The following is a 25,864-nucleotide window of genomic DNA, read 5'->3' as shown; positions in this document are numbered from 1 at the left end:
ACACAGATTTTCTTGCTTTATAAGCTACTTGTACAGTGGACGTGGAGAGCAGTTTAAAAGTAAAAATAATGTATTGAAAGTTCTTTATTTATAAAGAATCCAAAACTGCCTTGATTTCATTGAAAATAACAGATCTTAGTTATTTCAAATTGGGAAAGCAGAATGTAAATAGATAGTAAATGCCTTGTTAATTTCAACAAGAGATTATTATAGAGAATTTATTTGCTTAAATGTCTGTCTTTATTTTTAAGATACGCCAGAGCTCTACTTAAAACTAGACTATACACTTTTTCTTATTGCTACCTGTACATAGCTAAATTTTAAAAGATCTTGATAATTAGATAAAGGGGCTAGGCTTTGCTTTATTTGAATATCATTGTGGGAACTTACATTTTGAGTAGTGAGTCTTGTATCTTATAATTTCCTTTTATTTTTATCTTGGGTATAAGTTCTGGTTTGAAGAAAAGTGAGTGGGGTGGTTTATCTAGGTAACAGGCTTAGCAGTGAACACTTGAAAAGTAGTGGGCTAGTTTTTGTGCCTTTGTCATGAGAAGAGTCGGGTAACATTTAGCTTTAGTAGTGTGCTGTGTGTTAGGTGTGAGTCCTTGAAGTTTGTTTTGGACTTCAGGTGAAGAGGATTGAATTAATTATTCTTAATTCAGTGATCATCTTTGGCGGTTCTAGGTTTGTCTCCTGTTTTTTTTTTTCCTTCCATTCATTGTGTTTTATTTCCAATTCCCACTCCATTCCCTTGCTCATCAACCCATGGGAAACCATTTTAACATGTGTGATGTGTATCCTTTGTTCGTATGTGTTACTAAATGTATATTGTTTTGGGTGCCCACATTTTTTATTTTTAGAGATATGGCATATTTTATATGTTGTATGTTATATATCACATATGTTGTATAATACTGTGTATTGAAATTTTGTTCTCTTCCTACCACATTTTAAAGATCTATCTGTGTCACTGTCCGTTGCATCTGACTGCTGCACAGTATTTCAGAGAGTATATTCATTACAGGTTTCCATCTACTCTCCTATTTGTGGATGCCCATTTTACCTTTATTTTCCTACCACCTAGACAATTCTATAATGAACATACCTCCAAGACCTCTATGATGCTTTCTTTGAGATTTACATCCAGGAATGTGATGTCTGGATCTTAGGGCATTCATATATTTTATCAAAAGAGTGCTAGATTGTGTTTCAGAACAAACCCTAATGGTTTCCACTTCTGCAGGCAGTTCTTGGAGGTTTCTATGTCTTTGTCGCTCCACTGTTGCTTAACGTTATGCAGTGTCCTAGTTTTTCCACCTTAATTGATACAAAGTAAAATCTCATTTTAAATTACATTTCACTGTTACTAAGGAGTTTGGTTGAGCAGTTCTTCATGTGCATTTTATCTTTTTGGTTTTCCCTCTTGTAAAATTGTTCATCCCTTTCTCATTTTTGAGGTTTCATTCCTTTTCTTGTTGATCTGCAGAAGTTCTTGTATTTCCTAGATACTAGTCTTTTAAATATTTTAAGTATCTCTGTTCCTGTTCTGTCATTTGTCTGTAATGTTTTTCATGATGTGCTTCATTGAACAGAAATCTTCAATTTTGTTGTAATCAGATTTTTAAAAATTTGCCTTATGGTTTGTGCTTTGGGGGTTTTAAGAAGTCTTTCCCCAAATCCTATGTCATAAAGTTACTCTTATTTTATGTTCTACTAACTTCATAGTTTTTCTTGAAAAATGTAGGTTTTTAGTGCCTCCCGAGTCTTTTTATATGTCACAAGGAAGAGATTCAGTTTATTTTCCATGTAGTGTGCCAGTTTTCCTAGTGGCATTCTCTCCTTTCCCCTTAGATAAGATGCTACACTCATTGTATATCAAGTTCTCATACACACTCTGAACACTGTATTGTGTTCCTTTGGTTTATGTGTTTGCTCTTGCTGTAATACCATGTGGTTTTCACACCATGGCTTTGTATTAATTTTTTTCCCTATATGAGTAATTCTTCCCATTTTGTTTTAGCCTGTGTTCGAAATAATTATAGATCACAGAAGTTGCAAAAATAGTACAGAGAGGTCCGGTTCCCCCAATGGTTACATTTTATATAACATCACCCAATTTCCCCCAATGGTTACATTTTATCCAACTATATATAGTACAACAGCTAAACCCAGAAATTGACATTGGTGCAATGCCTGAAAATGGCTCAGTGCCATTTTATCACCTGTGTAGATCCCTGTAACCATCACTGCAGTCAAGATAGAGAACTGTTCCATCATTGCGAAGATCTCCTTCCCACTACAGCTTTTTAGTCACATCCATCTCTTTTCAATCCCCGACCTCTGCTCACTAATCAGTTTTCCATCTCTATAATTGTATCTGTGCAGGAGTGCTGAATAAATGGAATTACACAACATATGATTTTTTGAGATTGAGATTCATCCAAATTTTGCATGAGATAATTTTTGAGATTCATCCAAATTGTTGCATAATTTGAGTAGTATTCTACGGTATATGTGTACTGCAGTTTGTGTAACCATTCACTAGGACATTTCTAGTTTTTGGGTATTACAAATAAAGGTGCAGTGAACATTCTTAGACAGTGTGTGTGTGTGTACAAAGTTTCACATTTTCTGGGATAAATGCCTTGGAAGGTGATTGCTGGGTGGTATGGTAAGTGTAGGTTTAGTTTGTGAAGAAACTGCCAAACTCCTTTGCAGAGTGGCTGCACCATTTTATGTTCCCATTAGCAATGTATGAGAGATTGAGTTTCTTTGCATCCTTACCAGTTTGGTATTATCACTATATTTTTATTTTAGCTGTTTATATGTGTAGTGGTATCTCATTGTGGTCTTAATTTGCCCCTCCAAATGGCTAGTGATGTTAAGTATCTGGTAGGGCAAGTTCTCCATTCTTTGCCCATTTTCAAAGTTGGTTTAGCTATTTGTGGATTTTTACTCTTTATATATTTTAGAACTAGAGTTTCTAAAAACAACACAACTAGGATTTCGATTGAGGATGCATTGAATATATGGATTTATTTTGGGGAGAATTGACAACTTTGTAATACTAGGTCGTCTTATCCAAGAACATTGAACGGTCTTCCATTTATGACTGAGCAGAATTTTTGTTGTTGTTGTTTAAAAAAATGCTTTGGCTAGATTTAAAGTAGATTATTGGAGATAGAAGAAAATGCTACTGATTTCCATATATTGATTTTATGTTTGTTGTGTTCTACTAGACAGAGATCAAAATTCATAGTATAAATCTGGAAATAATTTTAGTATTTGTAGTGTTAGGCCTGGAACTAGGTAGTGACTTTATTCCTGATTTATCTGTTACATTTCTCTGTGACACTTGTCTGTTTGTTGAGACAGATGATGAAAGTATGAGGTTAATGAGGTTTGTAGGTTCTGTTCCCATTTTGTCCCCTTCATTGTTGTACTTTATACAGTTCATAGTCTTAGCTATATGCATGCCATTGATCATAGGCAGAACCAACAGAATTTTTCTATGGGCCAGTGAAATCCTATCATCAATAAGAGGATACCTTATGTTCTTGCTTACATATACTATGATTATGATGTCAACTTAGAATCTGAACTCTATGCATGTAGTTCATCTGATTACTTAAAACTACTTTGCCAGTAAGAGCACAAAAAAATTTGTTGGAAGGAGAAGCCCTACATCATGACTACATTTAGAAAGTCCTTGTCCAAGTGGAATTTCTTTTTTTTTCTATTAACATATATACTGTATTTATGAAACATTAAATACTTAAATTAGGCATCTTTTCCAAAATATGTTGGTGATGTTTAATGAACATGTAGGGTCCCCCCCTCGCCCGATAGTTGCTTGGTTTAGTGAGAGTCAGAAAATGATGGAACAATAAAATGTTAGGGCAGTGGTGAGTAGTTCAGGGCAGAGAAAATTTCTGAAGTGCCAAGGATTATTCTCTATGCTCCTAGAATAGAAAATTACTGGAGGGGCGCCTGGGTGCCTCAGTGGTTAAGCATCTGCCTTCAGCTCAGGGCATGATCCTGGTGTTCTGGGATCGAGCCCCACATCAGGCTCCTCCGCTATGAGCCTGCTTCTTCCTCTCCCACTCCCCCTGCTTGTGTTCCCTCTCTCGCTGGCTGTCTCTCTCTCTGTCAAATGAATAAATAAAATCTTAAAAAAAAAAAAGAAAATTACTGGAAATACATGGCTTTTTAAACCACTGTCTTCCATTCAGCTTAGCAGTTATAACTTATGACCTTTCAAACTCACTCAAGGTATTTTACTAGTGTTTTGCACATACATATTTCTCTCTGAATGTTGGTAGTTAATATATGTCAGTGATAACAGATTGATAAGAGTGTGCCAGTTACCTTCTGTTCTCACATTCAAGTTATTTATTTGGCTGTCTTCCTTAAGGGCTCTTCTTTCCTCTAAACATTTCAAATACAAACAAACAATAAAAACCACCATTAGGGGAAGTGAAAAGTTCACACTAATAAAATATCACTTTACTTAGTTTGAGAAACAGTTTTGTGACTCATTAACAGGCCTTTGTGAGTGTAGTAGTGATTAAAGTAAACCAAGTCAGCTAATTAGCTGCATAGGTCCTACCGTATGTCTGGCTTCATATGTGTCAGAAGAATAAAAGTAGAATAAAAGTAGAATAAAAGAGGCTACAATATAGGAACAACTTGCAGCTGGTGAAAAACAATTAGTGTGTTAGGGATTTGGTTAGGGAGACATATTAATTGCTGACATTGTTATAGAAAAAGTAATGATAACTCCTTTGTGAATCTGAAGCATGTAAAATCAAGATGGATTTTAATTCGCAACTTTTTAGAAAACCAAAACAAACATACTTTATTCAGTACTTTGTTCATTTATTCAACAAATATTTGGGTGCCTGCTAAGTGGCAGAAATTCTAGGCACTGGAAATACAGTATAGAACAATAAACATAAACCATCACCTTCATGGAGCTTATGTTATAGTGGGAAAGCCAGATGACAAATAAGCAAAATGTTTGGTATGTTAAAGGATTGTAAGTGCTTTGGAGAAATACAATAAAATACTGTGGGGATGGTGGATTTTACAATTTCTGTTGGTCAGGAAAGGCATCCCTGAGAAGATGACAGTCTAGCAGAGACCTGAAGGGGGTGAGGGAGTGTACCATGAAGACCTGGGAGACACTTCTGAGATAAGATCCTGCCTGATGAAGAAAACCAAGAAGCAGAGTGGATCAAGAGAGAGCGAGGGAGAGAACAATAGCCTCACTCGTGTAGGATGGGCAGTTGTATAGTTTGGCTTTTCCTCTTGGTGAGACAGGAAGTCACAGGAGGAATTCGGAGTAGCTTTGTGATATGATGTGATTTTTTTTTTTTTTTTAATAATGTCATTTTGCATGCTCTGTTGAGATTGTAAGGGGGCAAGGCTGGAAACAGGGAGACAGTTAAGAAGCTATTGTATTATCTATGGTGGGAGTTGCTGGCAATCTGGAATAGAATGGTGGTAGTAAAGGTGTAGAGGAGTCTGTGGGTTCTGGATATAGTACTCTTTGAAGGTATTGCCAGTAGAGTTTTCCAATGGATTGGGATGTGGAATGTGTGTGAGAGAAGAATCAAAGATGATTCTGGGATTTTGGCCTCTGAAGCTATAAAAATGGAGTTGCTATTAACCAAGATGGTGAAGATTGTGGGAGGGGCAGGTTTGGGGAAGAAGACCAGGGACTCACTTTTGAACAGGTCAAGTTTGAGAAGCTAATTAGCCATCTGGAGGGACATACTGATTAGGAAGCTGGATAGGTCACTTTGGAGTCAGAAGAGAGCCCTAAACTGTAATTGGGGATTGTCAACATGTAATTGGTATTTAAGCTGTGAGCCTTGGTGAAATCACTGAAGGAGGGAGAAAGGAAGGGAAAGAGTGTTGCCAGAAAAGAAGTCCAAGGACTGAGCTCTTGGGATGCCAACATTTAAAGGTCAACAATGAGGAAAAATGGAGACTAAAGCAAAAGATATATCAGGGAAGTGTGAAGACCCGGAGGGCAAGAGAAGTGTTTCAAGGAAGAGGAATTATGAACTATGTCAAACGCTGCTGGTAGGTCAGGAAAGATGAGGATTAGGACCTGACATTGGATGTAGTAATGGAAAGGTCATTGGTGACCTTGTCAAGAGTAGTTTTGTGACAGGCAGAACACTTTTCTGTAGTCTCTAAGAAGGGTAATGTTGGACAGATGATGACATTCTGACTTGGAAAGAGGTTACATATTTCCTTAAGGTTTGCAGCTAGTAAATGGAGGACCTGGATTAGTCCCTAGTCAGTATGACTGTCAAATCTTTGTACTTACCCAGCATACCTTACTGATCCCCAGAATACTGTGAAAGTTCAACTTCCAGTTTGGGAAAGCATGTTTGTTTCTACTTCTGGGTAGTTTAATTTATGAGCAATGAGAAACTTCAGTGCTTAATTTAGTTTTGATGGCAAAGTGAGGGAAACAAGTAGGAATAATTGGAGATGCAGATGAGATTAGAGGTGAGTGGGTCGAAGTTGGTTCTGTTTTCCCTAAAATGTAGGGGCTTGATGGGCATAGTTTGCTTTTAGCTTAATCAGTAACTCTTGAAACTGAAGCAGTTTGGTGATAGAGCATAAGTTGACTTTAGACATCCTGATTGCAGCTGTAGAAATTTAGAACATGACTCATGCCTCAAAATCTATGAATCATTTAAAAAATTGGGATATATTTTTTGACCAGATAGCTCTACAGTTCTACAGTTCTTCAAAACCTGATTCTCCTGCACTCAGGGCTGTTTTGCAGTAAGCGAAGTCTTCTGTTGCCATCTGCTCGTTGCACATGTCCTTTTGGAACGGAATATTGGAACTCCCTTAAAAAAGTGGTCCTTCAGTGTCACGTTCATTGGGAATTGTTTTCTTGCCATTCAAATAAAAAAGTATGATCTTGTCAAGCTAGGGACAGGCTTAGTGTTCAGAAGGTCACGTTCCTCACAGCCCTTTAATTCCGGAAACCTTTTGTTCTGAGTAAGTAGCTCAGTAATTTCTTCAGTACATTTTATGGCCTAGCTGTCCTACTGCATTACAGTAAACAGTCTTTATGATCTGATTCAGTTTTTTCCAAGTCTTCAATAAATTGGTAACAAAAGCACAGCACAACGAAAATTCATAATCTTAACGATCACTTCCTTCATCACATCATATTGTGAATTTGACTTGAAGACACTCTTCTGACAAATGGTGTAGGAATATTCTATGAGAATCTGAGTAAACCTTTACAGACTCTTCTTTCTTTTATTGTATCTGTGGCAAGCTTAGTTCAGCTTTTTAATGTATAGTCCCTGTTACTCATGTTCCCCATAGGAAGGTGGGTTGTTCATGTGTGCCCGTTCTCATGAGAGAGAATTTGAGTTTGTTGTTGTCTGTAAGTCTCAGGGGGCCTGCCTGAGGCATAGGAAGTACACATACTGAAATGATGTTGATTCTCTTATGAAAATGCCTGCGTTCATGGGATAGAAATACATCTTGGCTTTTGCATTTGAGAGTTTAAAAAGTAATGTCGAGAAATTAACATTGATCTCATACTAGATTTTTCATATATTCTGTTCTATAGCTTTTAGAAATCACATGGGATATCAGTGTCACATGGGGTATTGCAGAATGTTATTGGAGTATCATTCTATAGGTTATTGATAGCTTTAAAGGAAGAAAAAATAGTACAGTGGAAATATCTGGTAGTCGGTACCTTAATCAAATGGTGTGGGACAATGTGATGTTCCATGCTTCCTGGGGTGGATGTAGTGTAAAAGTGTGCAACACCACTTACAAAGTATTCTCACCAAAAATGTTTTACTTGAGCCTAATGATGCCTTTAGATCCAAATTCCAGATTACAGGAAAACAGGAGATAGAGAAACAAGGTAAATGACATCATGAAAAAAAATCACACAAATCTAAAATGTGTAACATTTTATAAGTAATTGATTTTGTTTTGATTTTTAAAGTTAATATGAAAAAAAGGAGGTTGGGACTGTCCTAGAACTAAAGACTAAAGAGACATAACCAAATTCAGCGCGTACAACTTGAGTATTTACTGGTTTAAAAAAAGTTACAAAAGACATTTTTAAACAGTTGAAGTAATTTGAATGTGAACTGGATAGTAAGTGCTATTAGAGAATTATTGAGGTGTTGATAATGGGGATTGCGATAATGATACTGTGTTTATGAAGGAGAATGCTCTATATTTTTAAGTTCTCTATTTTATTTAGTGGTGAATTGTCATGATGTGTTTAGGTTATTTTCAAATGGTTTAGCAACAAAGAGTATGTATATAATATGTATATACATACATAAATATTGACGAGGGAAATATGACATTTGTTGAGTGATCTTTATACTATTTTTTGAACCTTTTTTACATTTGAAATTTTTCATAATAAAAAGTTGGGGAGAGTCATAAGGGGAAAAGTAAATTTCATCCTAATTTTTATTAAAAGAATAACCAAACTAAATAGTCCAAATCTAAGGAAAAACAGGGATGAAAGATCTTCCCTTGTTCCTTGAATTTTTCTTTGGCTTTCTGGGCCCTCACGTATCTAGGCAGAAGAAAGCTGAAAAAATAGAAAGAGGATCATTGTGAGAGAACTGAACCAGAAACCAAAAAGAGATGGTTGAGGATTAGCAAGTGCTCAGCCATGTCAAACTAGCAGCCTTATTAGACTGTTAAGGACTGAATAAGATGGTTGGATTTAGAAAGAATGGAAAGAATAGGTGTCAACAGTCCATTAATGTCAAAGCATTCTCTCTTTTCTCAGGTCGCTCCAAGGCATCTCTTCTGTCTGTTAGTGCTGGAGAGTTCTGTCCTGGAGTCTCATGTTAGAGAAATCGTTGGTCTCTTCATGTGGAGGGAGATCTTGAGATCCTTAGATCTTGTTTGAAGATAGAACTCAATTACATGAGGCCTTTGTAATAAGGAAATGGAAACAGGGAGTCAAAGACCAAGGGTTCAAAATGTTGATTATACTTAGAATGTCAGAGAGAACTGGATTTATGACCGGGGCCAGTAACAAGGGAAGGTGTTTTGAACAAAAAGGACATGTGAACATGTTTGAAGGATGAAGGCTAACTTAGCAGAGATTAAAATGGTCGACTGGAGGAGGATAATTAAGGGAGTAAGATTCTTTTTTTTTTTTTTTTAAAGATTTTATTTATTTATTTGACAGAGATAGAGACAGCCAGCTAGAGAGGGAACACAAGCAGAGGGAGTGGGAGAGGAAGAAGCAGGCTCATAGCGGAGGAGCCTGATGTGGGGCTCGATCCCACAACGCTGGGATCACGCCCTGAGCCGAAGGCAGACGCTTAACCGCTGTGCCACCCAGGCGCCCCAAGGGAGTAAGATTCTTGAAAAAGTCCAGAAGGAGTTAGATTTAGCAAAACAAAACAAAACAAAACAAAACTCTTCTCTTGCTTGGCACACAGTGAGAGCTTAGTAAATGCTAGTTATTGTTATTCTTTGTTTATTCATTCAGTAGATACATATTGACCACTACTGGAAGTCAATTACTATTCTAGGTGTTGGTGAGCTACCGCAAATCCCAGTAGAAAGCAGTTTGCTTGATAATGATTAAATAACAAAAGTGGTAGGTTTACATAGATGATCTGGTTTTACCCTTGAGGAACACAGATTGTAATGGAACATCAGATTTCTAAACAAATAACTACACACAAGGCTAAGTGTTATGCACCTGGAGGTAGAACATGTAGTGAAAACATGTTTGCAGAAGTAGTGAATCATGGGGTTTGGGACAGAGCGCTCACAGCAGAGAACTAGCATTTGAAAGATTATAGGTTACAGATAAATTCTTGTTAAACATTTTTTGGAAACGCTCTGTGTGCACGTGTACATATTTAAAACAAAACCTGGTGAGTCAAAACCATTTTCTTTCTTTATTAAATTACATTTTGGAATACAGTGAAGAATCCAAAGGTGGGAGGGAAACCTTAAGACCAATGATTTATCTTCAGAATTAGGATTCCCGCTCAATCTAGTCTCTTACTTCTTAATTTCCTTCTTTATAGGTAGCCGTCATTATTGTGTGTTTTGTCTTTGTTTTTGTGTTTTTGGCCTGGTATCATTACAGAATTATTCTGAATATTGTATGTGTACGTTCTTATGCATGTATAGATGTATATAGATACACATATATCCTCCTTTTGGAGCCCACAGTGGGAGTATATTTTACATACTGCACTGCACCTTTATCTCCCACTATATATTTTGGAGATTATTTCATTTCTCACACTGCAGTGTTCTATGGTAAGGCTCTATCATAATTTATGTAATCCCTGATTGATGGACGTTAAAGTTTTTTCTATGTACCCTTTAAAAATTAGAGAAAATTTTAAATACATATGAATAGAATAATGTAGTGAGCAGACTTGGAGATGGAGATTGGCACTCAGGTTTATTAGGGAGTGCTCTTGGTATCAGTACTCTGGGAGGGGTGCGTGGGTGGCTCAGTTAGTTAAGCTTCCAACTCTTGATTTCGGCTCAGGTCATGATCTCAGGCTAAGTGCTCAGTGGGGAGTCTGCTTGAGATTTCCTCCTCCCCTCATCACCTCTCCCAGCTCACACTCGTGTTCTCCCTCTCTCTCCAACAGCAAAACAAAACAAAACAACAGCAAAAAAAACCAAAACCCACCAAAAACCCCCACCAAAACATGGGGTTGGGGGTTTGGGCAGGGGGGTGGGGAAGGACAGGAAGTGGGTTCTGTCAAAGGGAGAAGTGGAGTTGTGATAAATCTCAATGGAATCTCAGTTGACCCTGGAGGGTGAGGGGAATTCTGAAGATAGAATGACCCTTTAGGGCTATCTTGAATTGATATGAGGGGGCTTGGTTTTTATATCCTTGAGCTGATCAGTCACTGGATATGGATTGTCCTATGGGAAGGGGAGAAGAGTTTGGGCAAAGCATTTCCCTTTGGCTAGGGCAGTCCTTGGTGGGGGCAGACAACCCAGGGCTCTCAGCAGCTGGGTTGTAAGTCCTTAATTCCTGAAGGAGGGTATGGATGAAGACCATCCCTCACACTTAATGATCCTGTTTCACCTTCATCCCTTTAGATATCTCTTACGCCCTGTTTCCTCCTTCCCTCCCCCATGTGCTGCTGAGCCCAGACATCATTATCATTTTATGCATGAATACTAGAGTTCTATTTACCTTTGAGTAACGTGATTTAGTAAAACATATTGATTAACCAGGTTGACTGGAGAATGATGTTTTCTGGTATATGGAAGTTTGCAGTAAATGAAGATACTATAGAATAGTGAAGAGTAGGGGAGCCTGGCTGTCTCAGTAGATAGAGCATGCAACTCTTGATCTCAGGGTTGAGTTCAAGTCTCATGTTGAATATAGAACCTACTTAAAAAGAAAAAAAAAATAGTGCAGAGTATTTTTATTGCATTAAGAATCAGGAGGTATGTATATGCCTCTGAGCTCTGAGATCAGTTTGCCATATGATTTTTAGAGAATTGCCAATGGACCTAAATATCCACCAAAATAAAAACTGTTAGATGGCAAATGGGGTATATTCTTTTCATTTTTAAATTAGGAAGCCAGTTTATTTTTTTATTTTTTTGTCAATTATAAAAGGCTGTCTTTCGCAATAGCTGAAATGTCAAAAACAAGCAAAGCCATGGGAGGTAGACTCACATTTCATCAACTTGCAGTGACTTGGTTTTCGGATGCAAGCAAAGGGGGTTGGCGTTTTTGCCACTCTTGGGGAACACTTTCTGTTGAATTGTCTGCTGCCATTTAATGAAAATGTTTTCTGAGTTATAATTTCTCTGAGACCAAACGATGCATCTGTTCCCCTTTTGCCTTATTTATGTTATCACTTCTCTTCCTCACCCCATGCTTGCTTCCTCCCTCTTTCCATCTCACTCTGCTTAGAAAGTAATAGTCACATGTGTTTGTCTTGCCTTTGGCCTTACACATTGCATCAAACCCCATGATTTATTGTTTTTCTTTATTGTCTTGTATTTACTTTTTCTTTCAAAACTCATAATTTTAGCTAAGCTTCTTATCTCTGTGCACCCAGGCTCGTTGTAGTAGCATCATATTTGTTTCCCTGTCTGTATTGTTTTCTCCATGGTAATCTGAACTTTACACTATGTCGCCGAGTTTTAGCATGTCGCTTCTCTATTTAGAGATCTACTTATGGGACCACTAAGTCTCTTTAGTCTGATCCTGCTCAAGACTAATGTGAAACCTTATAATATCTTCACCCTTCTCAAAACCTATAGTTAGTAAATTCTGGGTAAATGTAGAGTAATTTGTCTCATGTGTTAGAATCTGAATTTATTGATGACTTCACTGGGCATCTGAATCATACTAATAGTGCCTATCCTTTATGTAGAGGACTTTTAATATTTCAAAATGCTTTTTCTTTTCTCTTGTCCTCATAGTACCTTTGTGTAAAACCTATATCAAAATTCATGTTGTATCTTTATCAAGTTGATGTGCTGAACACCAACTCCTATCTATTGTATCTCTAAAAGAACTCTCATATTCATCTTATTATTGCTGTTCTCACGACTACTATCATATATTTATTAAAGACCGCCTATATGGCAGATACTATGCTAAGCATTATGTGAATACACAGATGTGGTTCTTGATCTTAGGGAACACGAGCATGCAGAGTAGCAGGGCAGAGTAGTTGTCATTTGTTCATTAAACAAAAAGCGCAGAAATAAGTAATGAGAGATTGTGGTAAATTTCAGTACCATCATTTCTTACCAGCAGTACTGCGGTAGCCCCACTGGTCTGCAAACCCAGTTTTATCGCTAGCCATTGTATTGCAGCTAGAATGATCTTTCTGAAAAGCAAATTCAGGGTTAAAACACTTGACCTGTTTCCTATTGTTGTCAGGTTATACTCTAAATTCCTTCAGATAGCTTATCAAGTCCTTTATGATTGGTGCATATCGACCTGTTGTTTCTTGTCTCGTCATTTGGCCTTTGTGCTCTGAATGCCAACTCTACTATTTTCACTGTCGAGAAAGAATTGAACTCTCTTACCTATGGGATTTAGAACATGTGATTCCTTGAGCTTCCTGGGTTAATTCCTGCGCATTCTCACCATTATTTCTCCCAAGAGTCCTTCCTGGATCCATTCAAGTGTAGGTTAGGATATCTATCTTCTGTGTCTCCATAGGTCTTGAGATTTCTCCTGTATCACACTCTGTGGTAATTATTTGCTTGCATGTGTGTAAGCCCCATTAGATAGTTGAATTGTGCCCATTTTATCTACTACTGTAATGCCGTGCTACTGGCACAAAATGAAAACTTGGGAAATGCTGCTCTAAAATGTATACTAATTATTGTTATTATGAGACAGAATTTAATTTGAAACCTGCTTTAGTATCACGTAGGAGTTTGTAGCATTACTTCTAATAAAGTCATGCAGAACTGAATTGTCATATTTGCAGGTAATAGAAGCATATACATTAGTTCTCTTCTGTTATAGCAGAAAGTCATTGAAAAATCATAACCTTATTAAAAATCTAACTTTATTAAACATGAAACGGTAGTGCTGGAAGAAACGAGTGGATGTGGAAGCAAAATGTGAAGAAGTAGCAAAATCTGTGTTTTTAAAAAATTAATGTTTACTGAGCATCTACCATGTGGTAGGTATTTCACTAGTTGCATCACATGTATGTCTCGATCATTACGTGTTCTCTCGATCATTAGGACAGCTTTTTTAAAAGAGGGTATTATTGTCCATCTTTTGCAGATGGGGAGGCTGAGACCTAAAGGGGTAACTTTTTCAAGATTCTACAGAAGAGCCAGGATTTGAATACAGTTCTGATTGTAAGTTCAGTGTTCTTTCAATTATGATTATTTTTATTGTTGTTGTTGACTGAAGTACAGTTTTATTTCTATACAGAACTGAGAAATAGAGGAGATTCAGTGAAATAGAGAAATACATGAAATTAAAACAACCAAAAGAGATGACTTAGAAGTAAACATTAAGATCCCTGCTCTTCATGATTTGATTTTTTTTGACTTCAAAAGGATTCAAAATTAGTTTTATAAATAACTCTTGAGGAGAAAACTAAGCTTTAGAAATGATATGATCAAAGCCTGCATGATTAGTGGCAAAATGAGAAGTAGCATCTACAACTCCTGATATTTGACTGTGAAGCTTGATCAGTTAAAAATTTTTATTTAACAGCCAGTCTCTCAATTTAATTTTAAGCCAGATTTTGATACAAACATGAATGAAAGTTGAAGGTTCCTAGTATTCTTCTGATTCTAGAAGCATCTATTTATAGTTTGAAATCTATTTATAATTTGAAAGCTAGCATTTTTCCTTGATATATTAGTGGCAAAATATGAATATATTGTACACAATATTTTGGAGAGTTAGTAAGATAATTTTCTTCAGAGTTTCTATTAAAATTAATGTTATGTCAGATTAACAATTTGTTCAATCACTTTTGCTTTGGGCCTTTTCCATGAAAATATGAATTTTTAAAATCTCATTCCCGTTCCAGGACTTGTTTCATTGCCATGTAATCTAAAGCTTTTTTGGAATATATTTAATTTCCTTCATAAACTAGGTGATAATGTAAACAAGAATGGATTATTAGCTAATTAATAGAGCAGTTGAATGATGATGGTTGGAGAACTGCATACTCTGTATTTGTATTTCTCTTAACTCCCGTGCACTGCCAATTTAGAATGTCTTGGCTTATGTGTTACTCAGTTTGAAGAAATTCAAACTTAGATTCCTGTGTCCTACTTAATTATATGGTTAGGACCTGGCTAATTTGCCCATTTTTTGTTTTAGTCGCTTAGAATTGGTTACCAAGTGGTTGTCTTGGTTAATTCTTCTTAGAGGTATTTGACTGTGATATCCTAATATCATAAGCCATGGTATCCTTTATTTCACATTATTTCATTAGTGCTTTTTGTGGTTTTTCTAAAATTTCACTTTTATTCGATTTTTAAGACATTAGAAAAAAATGTTTTGAAGCATTTATAATTTTGATGGACTGAGATTATCATTTTTTTCCTGTATATATTTCCTTGTACTAAGAATGTTCACACATATAATGTTCATATAATGAACTAAAGATTCCTCATCCCATTCCTTTGTTTGATTTCTTTCTTTCTTCTCCTTTCATCTAAGCTATATATTCACATGGTGTATAGGGTCAAATAAATGTAGAAGACTTTATTACACCAAAAAGCATGAGAGGAAAAAAAATTTGTTGAAATCCCAAAGGTCTATGGCATAGTGATTAAGGATTATGTGAAATTTTAGGTAATTCACAAGACATCCATTACCGACAAGTACCATGGAAGGAAAGGCTGTCTGTCTTAGTTTAAGGTAAATGAATTAGTCTCTAAAATAGCCCAGGTTATTAAATAAATACCAGTAACTGAATTTAGAAAGCATCTTATAGATCACGTTTCTTTATTTTATTTTTTCTAAAGATTTATTTATTTATTTGAGAGAGCGTGTATACATATGCACGAGAGAGCAAGGAGAGGGGCAGAGAATCTTCAAGGAGACTTCCCGCTGAATGGGAAGCCTGATGCGGGGCTGGATCACATGATCCACGAGATCATGACCTGAGCTGAAACCAAGAGTTGATGCTCAACCAACTGAGCCACCCAGTTGCCCCAAGATCGTTTCTTTATAATGATAGTTTCTTCAGTAGATGTTCCAAGAAATTCCTGTTAATTATTACACCATAACCAGATTTCTAGGTTTTAAGGAATTAATACTTATTGAACTGTATCTAGGTTAAAATAAGTACTAAAAGTATTATGTCTTTTCTTTGATTCAGAAATTCAAGTTAGAATCTTATAGTCTCTCAAATTGTCATGAATAAAATGTGTTTATTGTGTATGTTAAAGGGAATTGTAAGTCTTAAGAAAGATTAATATTATCTATGTTCCAAGAATAATTTGTTTCAATGGAGAACATGTTACTATACCCTAAAAAAGCTTTTCAAAATTAAAAGTGTTCATACATTAGGTACATGTTCAATTTAACATATATGGCATTAATTTTATTTATATATGTGTGTATAGTACACACAACTCACAGTATTTCTTCCTTGTCACTGGTGAGTAGATATGTTAGTATTTTTGAGGAGAAAAACTTTTTTTTGTTCTTTCTTCCATGTAATTCATTTTATTTTTTTAAAGTTTTTATTTAAATTCCAGTTAGTTAACATACAGTGTAATATTAGTTTCAGGTGTACAGTATTCAACACTTCCATACTCTACCTGGTCTCATCACAAGTACACTCCTTGATTCCCATCACCTATTTCACCCATCTTCCCATCCACCTCCATCTAGTAACCATCAGTTTCTCTATTAAACTTTCCGTTTTCTAGAAGAAAAGTGTTACTCTCTCAAACAAGTGTTAGGAAGAATTCAGAACCTTTCAGGAGAAAGCCACAAAATTATTTGATTTCTGTTTGATATTCTCGTTTGGTTAACCATGTTGGACCAGGTTACATTCATTTATATTGAGAAATAAGAGTGGTGAAATCTCATTAAGAAGCTAGCTACATGTGCTACTTTGACATTATATCCCTTTAAGAAGTAAGATTACCTTTATTTATTTATTTTAAAAATGATTTTATTTATTTATTTGAGCAAGAGAGAGAGCAAGAGAGCACGAGTCGGGGTGAGGGGTAGAGGGAGAGGGGGGAAGCACACTCCCCACTGAGCAAGGAGCCCAACTCGGGGCTCTGTCCCAGGACCCTGGGATCATGACCTGAGCCAAAGGCAAATTCTTAACCTACTGAGCCACCCAGGTGCCGCAAGTAAGATTGCTTTTAGAATACACTTTTGCATTAGTAATATTTCATTGAAACTAGAGGAGTCAATGCTCCCCAAATTGATACATGAATCTGATGCAGCTCTAGTCATAATCTCATCAGGCCTTTCTGCAGACATTTACAAGCTGATTTTTCAATTTGTATGGAAGTTAAGGGGACCTAGACTATCTAAAGGAATCTTGAAAGTAAGAACTAGCACACTTCAGTGCTGAAAGAAAGTATTGATGTGTGGTGTGGAAATTTCTTCAATCCTCTTATAAATTCAGCAGGACTGGCTTTTATATATTGGACTTTGTATAAGAACTGAAATATACATACATCATACAGTGACCTATCTAAACCATCTAAGTTCGTCTTTCACATGTTGGTCAGCTAATGATGAATTTTAATTATCTTCTGCTGGTGTGTGAAGGGGTTTGGCTACAGGGTGATGGTTGTATTTGTTTCCTTGTCCTCTTCTCACCTCCAACAAAGCCACCCGTTACTTTGTAAGAGTCTTAACATTTTTTCTTTATGCAATTGTTTGTCATTCTTCTTACCACATCATGTCTGCCATGGATGTTATTCTTACATACTTGGGGGTGTTAGTATATCTGAGTGTGCAATGAGGAAGATCATATATTTATGTGTAACAAAACTTAAAAATTGTGGCCTTAAACTAGTAGAAGTTTATTATTCCTACATAACAAAAAGCCTTGTGTAGGGTTAGGGAAGTGTTGCAAAGTCTCAGCCCTCTTATTATTTTTTTAACTAACCCAGCATCAGTAAGGATGTCTCCATGTCTGACAAGAGATAGTAGAGCCAGTGTCAAAATATACTTAACGATCTTCTCTGCCTCTAACTTTTGAACATTCCTCCAAACCCATTTCTCCATAGTCTCCCCCCAACTTTGATTTAATACCCTTGTATGTAGGAGGTTTTAATATGTAGTGTGTTCTATGACCCAGGAGCACAAATCCACTTCTCCACATGAGTCCTATAAATAAGACTTGTTCCCCCTCCACCCCCCATCACTGCTCCAGCCATGATCTGAAATTGTATTCACCTAGTTTTTTCAATACCATCTTCCGGTTGGTCACCAAGCCCTTTTAGTTAATTATTATTTATTTAGAAGTTGTTTCTGTTTATTCTGTATTTGATTGGAACCACCCTAATCCCAATAGCAAGACCTCAATAGCAGCTGCTGATTATGATTCCCACTACAGTTTCATGTTTCATTTCAGGTAGTCTTTATGATTATTTACCTTTTAAATATTTCATTTAACAGGTACTTTCTAGGGGTGCCTGGGTGGCTCAGTCAATTAAGTGTCTGCCTTCGCATGGGTCATGATCTCAGGGTCCTGGAATTGAGCCCCGTGTTGGGCTCCCTGCTTGGCGGGGAGCCTGCTTCTCCCACTGCTGCTCCCCATGCTTGCACTCTCTCACTCGCTCTCTCTTTCAAATAAATAAAATCTGAAAAAACAAAGCACAATAAAAATTACAGGTCCTTTCTATTTAGATCTTTTAATATACCAGCCAAGAAATAGCATTGGGCATAACTTAAGGACCTATGACAAGGGTGTATGTGTGTGTATATATATATATATACACACACACACACACACACACATATACATACATACATACACAGATCAGGAGAGGTTAGTTTTTACTGTCTAATTTCCTTTGAAATATAGCAGTGAATTTTGGAATCTGGTCCCACCACCCCCGCCCCCAACATAAGACATAAGATGGTAACTGCTCACCTTTGTTAGACAGAACTTCTTACTTATTCTTCAGATAAGCAGTTAACTAGCTGATGTAGTATCTTCTGGAAGAGATATAGTGAAGTTCTTTACCTTTATTTCCTGAGGGAGAATTGGTTTTTGGATAATTAATTAATTTTAGGTTATGTTCTTTTATTTTTTTGAAAGATTTTATTATTTGAGAGAGAGCGAGTGAGAGCGTGCGCACTCAAACTGGGGGCAGGCAGAGGGACAGGGAGAAACAAACTCCCTGCTGAGCAGGGAGCCCGATGTGGGGCTCCATCCCAGGGTCCTAGGATTATGACCTGATTCCTGGATCCCGGGATCATGACCTGAGCCAAAGGCAGATGCTTAGCCGACTGAGCCACCCAGACCCCCCAGGTTATGTTCTTTTAAAAGGATATATCCCTGTTATCGGCTGAGCTGTGTTCCCCTAAAATTCATACGTTGAAATTCTAACTTCCAGTACCTCAGAATGTGACCTCATTTGGACATAGGTAGGGTTTTTATGGAAGTAATCAAGTTAAAATGAGGTCATCAGGGTGGGTCCTAATCCAGTATGACTGATGTCCTTATTAAAAAGGGGAAATTTGGAGACAGATGTGCAGAGACAGATGTGCACACAGGAAGAATGCCATGTGAGCATGAAGATGGCCTTCTACAAGCAAGGAGAGGGGCCTGGAGTAGATCCTTCACTTCACAGCCAACCCTACCTACATTTGATTTCAGATTTTTAGCCTCAAGAACTGTGAGACAATACATTCTGTTGTTTAAGCTATTGAGTTTGTGGTCATGGCAACCCTAGGAAATGAATATAGTTCTTTTTTTTTTTTTTTTAATGTTATGTTAGTCACCATACAGTACATCATTAGTTTTTCATGTAGTGTTCCATGATTCATTGTTTGTGTATAAACACCCAGTGCTCCATGCAATATGTGCCCTCCTTGATACCCATCACCGGGCTGACCCCTACCCCTCCTCCCCTCTAAAACCCTGTTTGTTTTCCGGAGTCCATAGTCTCGTAGTTCATCTCCCCCTCTGTTTCCCCCCCCTTCATTTTTCCCTTCCTTCTCCTAATGTCCTCCCTGCTATTCCTTATGTTCCACAAATAAGTGAAACCATATGATAATTGTCTTTCTCTGCTTGCCTTATTTCACTTAGCACAATCTGTTCCAGTTCCATCCATGTTGATGCAAATGTTGGGTAATCATCCTTTCTGATGGCTGACGAATGGATAAAGAAGATGAGGTCCATATATACAATGGAATATTACTAATACAGTTCTTTATGAAAATCATTCATTGCCCTTAATGAGAATTCCTCTAAGATTCTGGTTGACTGTTAGTTCTTGATTTTTGGGAGGATGTGGGGGATTTGTTTTTTTCTAAATCCTTGTAATTATTTTAGCTTCTGGAAAAGTTGGTTAGAGATTGATGTGTTTTCTGATGTATCATATACCTTTGTCATGTTATGGATGATTATTTTCACTTGTTTTAAGGGCTATGAAATGCATTATTTTTCTAGGTTTCCTTGAGTTGCCTTGTTACTTGAATATCAGAATGTTCATTCCTGTTGCATCAGAGCAGGCCCATCTCCCCATAGCACACATTTTCCTCAGTCCTGAATCTCTATATTTGCATTTTCTTTAAGCAAAACAGCATGCATTGAATATGAGTCCTCAAATATCTAGAGAAATGGTGTTCTTTCGAGATTTCACCATATTGTCTTCAGTGCTGTGAGCTTATTTAATTGGGAGAACTCTTTGGGTGATATAATTTAATACCGAATGTTGTCACCATGGAAAAATGAACTCCTTCCAGATTCCCTTTTTGAGAAAGTCATTGTTGGGTATGTTTTTCAGCCAGGAACATGCTGTACCAGATTTATTAAAATTAGTTCAGTGCTTTGTCTCATTTTCTAATATCAAATAGAAATATGCAAAAAAGAAATTGAGATAATTGTGTTGTGGTAGCCTATGAAATGGTGAACATGATATGTATAAGGTTTTATTAATAGAAAGTGAACTTGGAATTTTTTCCTTAAATACATAGGTTTTACTAGTAGCAAAAAGGTGAAGTTTTGGGGGACATAAACTGATGAAAATCACATATTCTAATAAAAAAAGATTTAAGTAATACTGATTTTTAGATTTTTTTACTTGCCTCATTTTCTTTCCAGTGACTTTTTTTTTTTTTTTTTTTTTGAGAGAGAGAGAGTGTGTGTGTAAGTGCATGAGGGAGGGAAGGGGCAGAGGGAGAGGGAGAAAGAGACTCTTAAGCAGGCTCCACGGTGGACCCCAATGCAGGGCTTGATCCCAGGAGCCTGAGATCATGACCTGAGCTGAAATCAAGAGTGGGAGGCTTAATTCTCTGAGCAACCCAGGCAACCCATCCAGTGACTATTCTTTAAAAGTGATTTTAGTTTTATTTTTTATTTTTATTTTATTTTTTAAAAAGTGTAGGTAGTGGTTTTTTTTTTTTTTTTAAGATTTTATTTATTTATTTGACAGAGAGAGAGACAGCCAGCAAGAGAGGAAACAGAAGCAGGGGGAGTGGGAGAGGAAGAAGCAGGCTCCCAGTGGAGGAGCCCGATGCGGGGCTCGATCCCAGAACGCTGGGATCACGCCCTGAGCTGAAGGCAGACGCTTAACGACTGAGCCACCCAGGCACCTCTAGGTAGTGGTTTAAAGAAGAGTCTTGCTGGAAGAAGCTAGCAATAAGACCATGGCTATCAAACTAGTTTTCTTCATACAAAATGGTTATTCCTTTAAGTGTTTCTGAAAATTTTATGGAACAGTCTTAGCATTCTAAAGAGTCTATAGTTATACATATATCATTTGTTGTTATTTAAAAATTTGGGGCAGAAAAAATCACTGTGATGACCATTTCTGATTGACCATTTATCAAGCCTATAGGTGACCCCCTAGTCTCATAAGGTCTGGCAGTCTTCTGTCTTCTGTGGAGCCCTCTTTGATTATTCCAGTCTTCATTTCTCTTTAAATTCTCTGAACTAGTATTTAGTTTTTAGCCACACAGTTTATAACACTTAAATCTGGTTGTTTCACCAACTAGATCTTGATTTTTGTCATACGAAGGAATAATTCCTTGTATTTGTGCTCTCCTGTACTCCCATATACACTTAAAGAGAAATCTTTTTCCCTCAAGTTGCAGAATTTACAATAAAAGACATTTATGATCTTGAGACATAATAGATTTATAGTAAATACAGTTGAATGAGTTTCCCACTGAACATACTCTTTTTAATGTTTAGCACACTATGAAACAATACTGAGTTGTTCTTGGACATTGGCATCTGTTACTGTTTTGGAGACCTAACAAATTTATAGACCTTACTTGTCATTGGTTAATAACATCTTAGGTTCTGAAATCAGGCCTCCTGGGTTTTGATTTGGGCTCCGTTACTTTGCTTTTCACCTTGTGATTCTTTCTGACTCAATGTCTTTATCTGTGAAAGAGGCATGACTATAGTACTTGCTATATGATTTATTGTGAGAATTATCTAAGATTTTAATTAGATTTTATATATATAAAATGAGATTTTATATATTTTCATATATGTGTGTCATATATATAATATTTGGGAGAATTTTTGGCACTCAGGAAGTTCAACTTGGATTCATAATACAAATGTATGTTTTAGAAGGAAATACTGTAATATTTGACATTATTCTTACAACATTTCCAGGTTTGAAAACACAATGGCGGGAAACAGCCTTGTCCTACCCATTGTTCTTTGGGGTCGCAAAGCACCAACACATTGCATCTCAGCAGTACTTTTAACAGACGATGGGACCACAATTGTAACTGGATGCCATGATGGACAAATATGTCTCTGGGATCTTTCAGTAGAATTAGAAGTGAGTATTTGAAATGCCGATTGTGTTTTTTAGACACAAGGAACTTCTTAATAGAAAACAATAGTCCCAGAATAATAGTTGGCTTCATATTTTCTGTGAAATATGTTTTGACTCAAATTGCTATTATGCAGGTTGATAATTTGTATTATTTATCAGAATTGACTTCTTCTGGTTTTTGGCTACTTGCAATTATTATATCTACCCTAAGTGGCTTAGTATGTTACGTTTAAGATTTTTCAAAAGATGTTTATCCATACCGAAGCAAGTTTCCAAAAAGGTATTAAAAAATAATTTTGAACATTTATACCTTCTAAAGTGAATGTCTTCGAGAGAGCAAAACTTTTTACAAGGCATAAATTTGATTGTATTTATGGCCATTCTTTCCTCTGTGGAGTGCTCAATGTGTTGTGCTCCTAAGCCTTCATAGCGGACAGACTAGGGAAATAGAAGTTGGGAATGCACACACACAGACAACACACACAGTTCACACTAATACCTCCAATTCTAATATAACACCTCAGGATTTATTCTCCTCCCCCTCCCCCATATTTTTAATCTCCCTTTCGGGCAATTTTCCCCAGGGATTTTTCTCTAAAGGGTAACAGAGAAAATGGGGTGGTAGCTGGCATGAAATATAGGGTAAGCAAGTTGATTTTTTAAGTAATTTTTCTTGTTTTTGTTACAGCCTTATTGAGGTAATTCACATACCATAACAATTTACTCATTTAAAGAAATTGTGGTATATATATATGTGTGTGTGTATTTATATACATACATGCATACATACATACAATGGAATATTATTCAGCCATAAAAAAGAATGAAATCCTGCCATTTGGGACATGGATGGACCTCAAAGGGCATCATGCTAAGTGAAATAAGTCGGATAGAGAAAGGCAAATACTGTATGACCTCTCTTATATGTAGAATCTAAATATATATATATATATTTAAAATGAAGCTCATAGTGAGCAGATTGGTGGTTTTCAGAGGTGGGGGTGAGGGTGGGAGAAATGGGTGAAATGTTTTTGGTTTTTGTTTTTAGTTTAAATAAATTGAATTTAAAAAATAAAGTGTACATTACCACAGTCAATTTTATAACATTTTCATTACCTCAGAAACATACCCTGTACTCTTTAGCTGTCATTCCCAGTACCTCCATTTCCTCCCAAGGCAACCACTAATCTGTTTTCTATCTCTTTTTTTTAATGTGCAGTATATGTAAGGATGTTAATTTGGTTTGATAAATATCCCATATCCCAAATATAATTCCTCTGTAGGTTTGGCTGTTCTGGGCATTTCATATGCATGGAATGATATGTGGTTTTTTTGTGACTTCCTTTTTTCACTTATTATAATATTTTCAGAGTTCATCTGTATTGTAGCATGTATCAATACTTCATTTTTTTAAAATGGCCAAATAATGTTCCATTGTATGAGTATACTAAATTTAATTTATCAGTTAATGGGCATTTGGGTTGTTTGCACTTTGGCCATACGGAATAACGCTGCTGTGCATAGTTGTTTATGAGTTTTTGTGTGGACATATGTGTTTGTTGCTCTTAGGTATACACCTAGTCATGGAACAGCTAAAACTGGAAAAATACACTCTTGAATGACATGTAAAGGCTAGGTATACATGTTGAAAAATAACTGGGAAGTGTCATAAAATGTAATGCCTTCAGGATTGATAGTGAACTAAATACGAATCATTAGTGTAGTTGTGAAGAGAAAAAATACCACATCACATTTTACTGGAATGATTACAAGCAATAAGACTCACTTATGAGAGCTTAGAAACAATTCTTTCACTAATTTTGTTGCATAGATTTTACTAGAATGTTACATTTATTTAAGTTCAAGTAAGAGGGATAAAAGTGACTGGGGGAGTGAGAAGTGTTGGGGGAGTGGGAATGGGGCTAGGAGAGAAATAGATCTTTTGAAAGCTATTAAGGGAATTGGACTATTTTATCCAAGGGAAAAGAAAGCTAAATAAAAGTTGGCTTGGTTATTGTCTTTGATATATGTGGTCATTCAGAGCAATTTCTTAAAGCCATCTTTTTCTTTCTTTCTTTAACTCTAGAAAACTTCTATTTAATGAATCGAATACATTTGTGTTCATTAAAGAAACATGTTGATTTATGAAAATATTAAACTTCTATTTTTAGCTAACTTTGTACTTAATGAAGATATAGTCAAAAATATAGTTTCATTTATACGATTTTTTTTGTTGCTTTTATCTGATAATGGCGGCAGAGCCATATATTCTAGTTTTATTTTACAAATGTTCACTGTCAATATTTAGAAAAACCATTGCTTTTTGGTATTTTGACTTGTGTACTGTGACTGTGCTATATATTCATTTTTGGTTCCAGTAGTCTTTTTCTAGATTTTTCTAGAATTCTACTTTTTCAAGGGTCAAGCATATTTTATTCTTTTTGATTCTGTTGTAAATGTGATTACTTTCTTAATTTCTCTTTTAGCTATTTTGTTGTTAGTGTATAGAAATGCAACTGATTTTTTTATGTTTATTTTGTATCCTGCAACTTTACCCAATTTGTTAATTAGTTCTAGCAGTCTTTTGTGGAGTCTTTAAGATATATAGGATCATGTCATCTGCAAACAGAGAAAATTTTACTTCTTTCTTTCTGATTTGGGTGCCTTTTATTTTTCTTGCCTAGTTGCTCTGGCTAAGACTTTTGGTACTATGTTGAAGAACGGTAGCAAGCGTGAATATTCTTGTCTTGGTCCTGATCTTAGAGGAAAGACTTTTAGCTTTTCACTGTTGAGTATGATGTTAGCTGTGAGCTGTCATTTATAGCTTTTATAAAGTTGAGGTACAATCCTTCTATATTCGTTTTGTTAAGAGTTTTAATTATGAAAGGATATTGAATTTTGTCAAAAGTTTTATTGCCTCTATTAAGATGATCGTGTGATGTTTATACTTCATTCAAAAATTTTTATTTTTCTAGATTATGGTGGGAGTAAAGTCTAGTTCTAGTTACTTGGTATGGCTTAAAGTGATATTTTCCATCAAACCCATGTACATTTAAAACGAAACTATTGGTAAAGCTTTTTCTTGGGAGAAATTAAATAATTGACCCAAGAGCATAATTTTTAGTGGAAGACTACTGAATCTTTATATGGAGGTGGGATTGGATGTATGAGAAAATTTTGGTTGTATGGGAAAACTTTCTAGGCCCATTCTAACTATAAACAATGGTTGATTCTTAGATAATTAAAATAGAAATTTAGCCTTTGGGGGGAAAAGTGCATATTATATAACTAAGCAAAAAAAGATTGAAATTTTCTCTAAATTGTAATTATACAAAAGATGACTAGAATGAATTTTATTTGGAAAATCTCTTAAGTTGTT

At 36.1% G+C, this 25,864-nt stretch overlaps 1 protein-coding gene across 3 annotated transcripts in view; it reads left to right on the top strand.

Moving 5' to 3' along the window:
- The window catches only part of WDR7 (WD repeat domain 7), a 347,769-nt gene that overhangs the window by 1,126 nt on the left and 320,779 nt on the right, over positions 1–25,864 (top strand). The window contains exons 2-3 of one of the 3 annotated variants that reach the window (XM_026496379.4): positions 13,796–13,872; positions 22,317–22,488. In XM_026496379.4, coding sequence (XP_026352164.1) covers positions 22,330–22,488 — 159 coding nt within the window. In that variant the 5' untranslated portion in view covers positions 13,796–13,872; positions 22,317–22,329. Of the gene's footprint in view, positions 1–13,795; positions 13,873–19,521; positions 19,860–22,316; positions 22,489–25,864 lie in introns of those variants that run through there. The other 2 variants (XM_057313055.1, XM_057313056.1) reach the window with 2 other exon arrangements.

The sequence above is a fragment of the Ursus arctos genome, unplaced genomic scaffold (genome assembly GCF_023065955.2).
Source record: "Ursus arctos isolate Adak ecotype North America unplaced genomic scaffold, UrsArc2.0 scaffold_17, whole genome shotgun sequence".
NCBI lineage: Eukaryota > Metazoa > Chordata > Mammalia > Carnivora > Ursidae > Ursus > Ursus arctos.
This window is presented reverse-complemented; position numbering and strand designations above follow the sequence as displayed.